The 7,361-nt window shown below is 36.0% G+C and overlaps 2 protein-coding genes across 2 annotated transcripts in view; one reads left to right on the forward strand and one right to left on the reverse strand.

Moving 5' to 3' along the window:
- Positions 1 to 2,044: 2,044 nt before the first annotated feature.
- Positions 2,045 to 4,435, forward strand: LOC21401156 (COBRA-like protein 4). Its single transcript, XM_010101015.2, has 6 exons — positions 2,045 to 2,502; positions 2,596 to 2,675; positions 2,786 to 3,242; positions 3,339 to 3,486; positions 3,571 to 3,848; positions 3,941 to 4,435. Exons 1-6 carry the CDS (start codon positions 2,451 to 2,453, stop codon positions 4,225 to 4,227), a joined length of 1,302 nt encoding a protein of 433 aa, XP_010099317.1. The 5' UTR covers positions 2,045 to 2,450; the 3' UTR covers positions 4,228 to 4,435.
- Positions 4,436 to 4,500: 65 nt separating this feature from the next.
- The window catches only part of LOC21401157 (COBRA-like protein 1), a 3,362-nt gene continuing 501 nt past the window's right edge, over positions 4,501 to 7,361 (reverse strand). The window contains exons 2-6 of the mRNA XM_024167526.1: positions 6,602 to 6,681; positions 5,790 to 6,246; positions 5,542 to 5,695; positions 5,176 to 5,453; positions 4,501 to 5,065 (exon numbers count right to left, since the gene is read on the reverse strand). Of these exons, the coding sequence (XP_024023294.1) occupies positions 4,773 to 5,065; positions 5,176 to 5,453; positions 5,542 to 5,695; positions 5,790 to 6,246; positions 6,602 to 6,681 (1,262 nt within the window). The 3' untranslated portion in view covers positions 4,501 to 4,772. The remainder of the gene's footprint in view (positions 5,066 to 5,175; positions 5,454 to 5,541; positions 5,696 to 5,789; positions 6,247 to 6,601; positions 6,682 to 7,361) is intronic.

A 7,361-nucleotide genomic window follows, 5' to 3' on the forward strand; every position in this document is an offset into this window, starting at 1 on the left:
ACCGCGTAACTCGTAAGAGAAGTTATTGAAAAGGGAAAGGCCAAGCTAATTTAAGAAAATAAAATAAAATATTGAAACGGAGAAATTTGGAAGAAATAGAAAAAAAAAAATGAGAGGATGCAATTAAAAACGACATTAAATGGAAAAAGCACATAAAACTAGGAAAATAAACAAAATGAAGACGAAACGTGAAAAAAACGACAAGAAAATCGACAAAAAAAAAAAATTCACGAGAAAACCGAGCAGCGAGAAAACTACCCAAAAAAAACTGTTATGAAGAAAAGCAAGAAAAGTGAACAAACATTAAAAGGGAAAATAACTAGATAGGCGACTACAAAAGGAAAACGACATAAAACAGGCAAAAAAAAACACAAAAAGTTAAAGACATTGAATCCCCTATTAAAAAAAATACATTGAGAAATGGAAACATAAAAGATCTATAAACGCCAATAATTGGAAAAGACAAGAAAGGAAGAGAAAAAAAACGACAATAAGCAGGCTGCTTATTTTTTTTTATTTTTATTTTTTTGCTAATGAAGCAGGATACTTAATTGAAAACGACGTCGAAGCCAAGAAACGAGAACTGAAAAGAACGACACTGGAAACGACATAAAACATTGAAACCTCAAAACTTGGAATAGTAAACGACAATGGAAATGAAAGCAACAAAAAAAATCTAAAATCAACAAGCATTTTAAAACTACAATAAGATTATGCTACTATGACATGAAAATGACTAGAACAACCAAAATTAAAGATAATATTAAATTGAGCGAAAAAATCGAAATTAGCATTAAAAAAAACAGATTAATGGTGAGTAATAAACAAGATTATCATGATCCACATGATAAGGAGATCACAACTGAATGGTAATTATGCAGAATTACGTTGCTGGTAAGGATTCAAAAGCTGAACTGTATTTTTCTTACCAATTCCCAAAAAAAAAATCCCTCAAAATATATATATATATTATATTGACAGCTGACATCTCCTGTTTTTTGTTACAAATTTATAATTGATCAAAATCAATAACTGATGCCTTAAAGCCCCAACATATTGATACTACGGCTGACCACCCGCTCAATAACTATGGGTTCAGCCTTGACTCTTGAGGAAGGGCTAAATCAAATTTAATGAACCATTTGAAAGCGATCATAACTTCATACTCTTTTTCTTCAAAACCATACTAGAGAAGAAAAACCTTTTTCATTGTACTTTGGTTTGTGTAGAAAGTTCATAATTGAGTGAAGCTTTGAATTAATAAAAAAATAAAATAAAAGAAGAAAGAAAACAAAAAAGAGACTTCGGGGTTATTCTTTTAGAGTGTAACTTGAGTGTAATTTTTGAGTTAAATTTGAGTTATAACTTGAGTTGAAGTTGTAACTTGAATAAAGTTGATTAAAGTTGAATAAAGTTAGAACTTAAAAGAACATGACTCGAATTGTCTTTTTTAAAATTTTTTAGACAAAAGAACAACCCCATAACTCTCTGAGTACAAAGGATGGGCCATAGGACGCACTACGATAAGCAAAGACTCAGCAAAAGGAGAGATGAGTATTTATTTCGAGACTTTTGCCGTGGAAGCAATTCGATTATGTCTGTTCAATCCAAGCAGTTGGGAGGTCTTTTTAATATTTGCTATCTCTTACGTCTTTTTGTAAATTTAAAGATCTACTAATAAAACGTAAAGAAATCAACCCAATTCCATTAAAAAAAAAGCCCTAATTTTCACTTATATCACCACAAATCCGCTACAAAAGAGGTTGGTGCCACTTGTTTATTTTGTCCCTGCTTTCTGTCGTTCGCTTGCTTTAAACTCATTCTTTCTTCTGACTCAAAAAACGTGTGTGAGAGAGAGAGACACCCAAAAGCAGAAAAAAATGTTTTTAAGAAGCTGAGTTTTGATATATGCCACGTTCACGTTCGTTGGCAACACAGTCTATGATATCCCTACTCAAAATGACTATAATACCCTCATAGGAAGTGGAAGAATAAAGGAAAGATCACGGGTATAAAAGTAATTTCTGAGCTTGCACCACCAAATAAGTTCATTACCTGTCATCTTCACCTCCAACCAGTAGGTTGGAATGTAGTTCTCATTCTACACATATCTCCCGCCTAAGTCCAACTTAACCGTTGCTTTAAGATATGGAAAGTACTGTAACTCTCTTCATCGAGAAATAGAGATCTAGAGACTGGAGAATTGAACATGGTATAAGTTGTAACAACCATTAGGTGAGCCATCCAAAAAAAAAAAAAAAAAAACCCACAAAGGAATTTTCTTTTCTCTCTTCAAAGTCTCTATCTTTTCTTAAATACACGCCCATTTATGATTTGAATCTCTTGAGTTGTTAGGCATTGAACATTACTAATAATAACCTGAAAAAACCCAAGTCCCAAATACTGCACAACCTCTTTTCCAACAAGGACTTAGCAAAGACTTGGCGGAGATGAGAGTTTTCATCTCAGCTTTCTTCTTTATTGCCATCTTTTCTTATGCAGGTAAGCTTGTAATCTCTTCTATTATAAATTATAATTAGAACTTTATTTATGTATTCATATAATCTTGATATTGTATACTTTTTCTCTATGCAGTCGCATATGATCCTTTGGATCCAAATGGAAACATAACAATCAAATGGGATGTCATGTCTTGGACAGCAGATGGCTATGTGGTAAGAACCTTTTTTTTATTATTATTTTCTTTATTTTCACAAAATTTTTTTTTTTTTTTTTTTTCATTTTCATATCACCAGTTAATTCAGATATGTGTTTGCACTTGCAGGCAGTTGTTACAATGAACAACTTTCAAATGTACAGGCACATTATGACCCCAGGATGGACCTTGGGATGGACATGGGCTAAAAAGGATGTGATATGGTCCATTGTGGGAGCTCAAACCACTGAGCAAGGAGACTGCTCAAAGTTCAAAGGCAACGTACCTCACTGCTGTAAGAAAGACCCTACGGTGGTCGACTTGTTGCCCGGCGTTCCTTACAACCAGCAATTCTCAAACTGCTGCAAAGGCGGCGTCCTCTCCTCATGGGGCCAAGACCCTGCAGCCTCTGTCTCAGCGTTCCAGGTCAGTGTTGGCCTAGCCGGTACTTCTAACAAGACGGTGAAACTCCCCCGCAACTTCACTTTGCTCGGTCCCGGACCTGGCTACACCTGTGGCGGGGCCAAAATTGTGCCCCCTACCACTTTTCTCACCCCCGATCACCGCAGAAAGACTCAAGCTCTGAGTAGGTTTTTGTTCCCTTTCTTTTAGATGATCATGATCCAACTTTTTTCAAATTTTCTATGCAGATATGATCTCATCTTCGCTTTTATATATGCAGTGACATGGAATGTGACCTGCACATACTCACAGATTCTGGCGAGGAAAAATCCTAGCTGTTGCGTCTCTCTATCATCCTTCTATAATGATACAATCACTTCTTGTCCTCATTGTGCTTGTGGTTGCCAAGACAAGCGAAATTGTGTCAAGTAAGTTTCTAATTCCAAACATCTCCAATTTTAGTATCTGTAACAAAGTGTTAGAACCGTGATGAAAATAATATTGTTTTTCAGACCCAACTCAAAAATTCTTAAATCGGTCGGAATAAACACTCCGAAGAAGAGCAACGCCCCGCTGCTGCAGTGCACCCACCACATGTGCCCGATTCGAGTCCACTGGCATGTGAAGGTCAACTACAAGGACTATTGGCGGGTGAAGGTCGCCATCACAAACTTCAACTATAGGCTGAACTACACGCTTTGGACACTGGCTATTCAGCATCCCAACCTTGACAATGTCACGCAAGTCTTCAGCTTTGACTACAAGCCTCTTGTTCCTTACGGAAACATAAGTGAGTCTCCATAAAAAAAAATTCTTCATATAGTTTTGAACTATTTTTCAGATGGTAATAATGTTTATATGTGTCCACCAAATTTTATGCAGATGATACGGGTATGTTCTATGGCTTGAAATTCTATAATGATTTGCTAATGGAAGCTGGGCCATCTGGGAATGTTCAGTCTGAGATTCTTCTTCAAAAGGACAAGAACACTTTTACTTTGAAGAATGGATGGGGATTTCCTCGGAAGGTCTACTTCAATGGCGAGGAATGCTTGATGCCTCCACCTGATGCATACCCTTATCTGCCCAATTCTGCCCATAAAAACCTCCTGATTTCCTTCTCAAAACTGATTTCCTCTTTGCTTTTCCTGTTCATAGTTCTTCAGTGATTGGTTATATACTTTTGCTACATTCTTTGTATGTGTTCAAAAATTTTGGAGATATGGTGCACAGAGTATAAAGTACTAATACATGCCTTGAGAGAAAACGAGACCCTTGTTTGGCCAAGTCATGAAAGAACAATACTTCAGTTGTATTTTGATTTGTGCCTTGTGAATAGAGAGATTAAATACTTCCATTTGTATAACAGAGATTATAAATTGGTAGAACAAAGCAGCAAAATGAGAACGCAAAGATAAAAAAATAAAAAAATAAATATTTATTGTACTATCAAAACCCCAACTCACATTAATTGTTATTTATCCTTGTATCTGTTACATATACAAAACAAAAACTACGAGTAACAAAATGGCAGTGAATTCACCATCCATGAAGCTACAAGGAATTAAGATCAGCACCACCTCAATTCATTAAATATTTGGTTCAAAATTCAAATCACCCATGTTCAAGAACAACTCGGTTGCTAGACCGAACTATCGGGGTGAACTAGTCCGCTTGAGAATTTAATTACTTACACATTTACAAGAACACTGACTTAAGCAAACGCATATATGAATGCGAATGTCAATATGGAAGTTATGAATAAAGTGAGCAGCGAGATGTACTTTCTTGAGCCGGCGTTTGGCAACATTGGATAGGCGTCGGGGGGTGGCATGACACAATTATCACCATTGAAATAAATCCTTTGAGGGAAAGCCCAACCTTTCTCAAAACTAAAAGTCGATTTATCCTTCCGGAAGAGAAGCTCCGACTGCACGTTGCCCTTAGGTCCAGCTTGCATGAGCAAATCATTGTAGAACTTTATCCCCCATAGCATGCCAGTATCATCTGTTAAAAGAAGAACGTTACAAGACATCATAAAAGAGACACAGAACAATTAACATGACAACAGAATACACAGACAAAGGAGATTTTCCAATAAGTTAGGATGGACTTACTTATCGATGCATAAGGTGTTAATGACTTGTACTTAAAACTGAAAATCTGGGTCAGATTTTCAAAGTTGGGGTGTTGGACGACTAAGTTCCATTGCGAGTAGTTTGACGCGTAGTTGAAGTTTGTAATCGTGACCTTTACCCGCCAATATTCCTTGTAGTTTACTTTAACATGCCAGTGAACTCGGATAGGGCACATATGACTGGTACATTGCACCAGAGGTGTAATAGCATTCCTGTTAGAACCTTGGACAACTGAAGCTATATGTGGCGACTTCCCCCTGTAAATTATGCAAATATCTGAGAAAATAACCTCTTTTTTTTTTCTATCTTTAAAAGGTGACATTGTTTCTAGATGAGAAAACTTACTCCACACAGCCTCCCGTCGTGTTACTTTTACAGCCACATGAACAAGTAGGGCAGGAAACTATTGTATCATTGTAAAACGATGAGAGAGAAACACAGCAGGTTGGGGTTTTGGAAGCCAGAAATTGTGAATATGTACAAGTAATGTTCCATGTCACTGCCATTAAAAAAATAGAGGTGGATTAGTCCAAAATCTCAGCAACCTTACTGATATATTAGCATCCAACAACATATTATGTTTAACTTCTTACTCAAAGCTTGTGTGACTCTCCGTTTATCCGAGGTAGTGAATCTGCTGGGCTTGACAATGCTTGCACGTCCACAAGTATAGCCAGGCCCCGGTGCTTTGAGAGTCACGTTTTTCGGCGCCCTGACTGTCTTGTTGGTTGTTCCTGAGCTACCAACACTTATCTGGAATGAGCCTACAGCGTTAGCTGGATCTTGCGCCCATGAACTGAGCACTCCCCCTTTGCAGCAATTTGCAACCTGTTGATTGTAAGAAGTCCCAGGCAATAAATCGACGACTGTCGGGTTCTTCTTGCAGCAATGTGGGATATTCCCTTTGAATTTCGAGCAATCTCCTTGCTCTGTGGCTTGGCCTCCCACCATGTTCCATATAACCTCCTTCTTTGTCCATGTCCACCCCAGTTGCCATCCTGGGGCTTCGATGTGACGGTATTGCTGGAAGTTGTAAAGTGTAACAGTAGCCTATTGAAGAAAATTAAGACCCGAATTAAGTATTTAATCACCCCAATCCGTGGATAAACAGGTCTCAAGTGAACAATATCAAAGTGTTGCTATTGGTAATTACCAAAACAATTCTTATTGGTTATTTGACTAATAAATTAAAATAAACATATTAAAGCTCTAAGAAAAAATCATATAAATTTCATTTGGTCTAGGATATTCACAAATCAGCTCAAAAAAGCAAAAATTAGCAACTATTTCTTTTCACGTATTCTTTATTTCATACAACCTAATAAGTGAAATATAAAGTGATACAACATGAAAAATCAATCTCAATGTTGTAAATAAGTTAATTATATAACAAATTAGTACTTACAACATAGCCATCAGCGGTCCAGGACATGATGTCCCATTTGATTGTAATATTTCCATTCGGGTCAAGTGCATCATAGGCTTCTGGAGAAGAGTAAAAATAAAATTGTTAAAAACCTTTGTGGTAAATAATGTAACTTTCCATTAAATGAAAACAGATTTATATGCACAATTAATTAAAAATAAGAAACGGGGGAAATTCTATTATCAAACAAAGCTAGTAAAACAGAGGAAGAACTAATGGATTTCCATTATTGCCCATGAACATAAATTCACTGTAGAACTTGGGGGGAATGCAAAAGGAAAAACAAAAAAGTAAATTGTACTTCAACAAATAAAATATCAGATAACGAGTTATATGTTTCACAATTTTCTGAATTTGTTAAGGGCGAATATAAGAGAAATTTTATTTAATTGTGAAATTTATATCTCCATTCGTGCACTAATTATACAGACTCTGCTTCCAGGGGCGAACATCATTACACCATCACCAAAAGCATTAATTTTCTTTTATATTTTTTATTTGATTATTTTCACAAAAGAAAAAGAGCTTTCTGGAAACAGGAGCACTCGGGCAAGAGAAATTAAAAAAAAAGCTTTTGAATTTCTACTTTCTTTAAAATGAAAAAACACAATACAATCCTATTCCTATCAGACCAAAATTCCTTATCCAACTACCTCGGTAATAATACATAATAATTAAAAACATATCAAAACAAAAAAAGATAAATAAATAATCATAAAGAAGGAAGAAATGCAGGAAT

The sequence above is a fragment of the Morus notabilis genome, unplaced genomic scaffold (genome assembly GCF_000414095.1).
Source record: "Morus notabilis unplaced genomic scaffold, ASM41409v2 Scaffold948, whole genome shotgun sequence".
Taxonomy (NCBI): Eukaryota; Viridiplantae; Streptophyta; class Magnoliopsida; order Rosales; family Moraceae; genus Morus; species Morus notabilis.

Excerpts from the sequence above, each read along its gene's own strand:
- LOC21401156 (XM_010101015.2), top strand. The coding sequence starts at position 2,451 with ATGAGAGTTTTCATCTCAGCTTTCTTCTTTATTGCCATCTTTTCTTAT. Across the intron at positions 3,243-3,338 it reads CAGAAAGACTCAAGCTCTGA|TGACATGGAATGTGACCTGC; the intron begins GTAGGTTTTTGT and ends TTATATATGCAG. Across the intron at positions 3,487-3,570 it reads GACAAGCGAAATTGTGTCAA|ACCCAACTCAAAAATTCTTA; the intron begins GTAAGTTTCTAA and ends ATTGTTTTTCAG.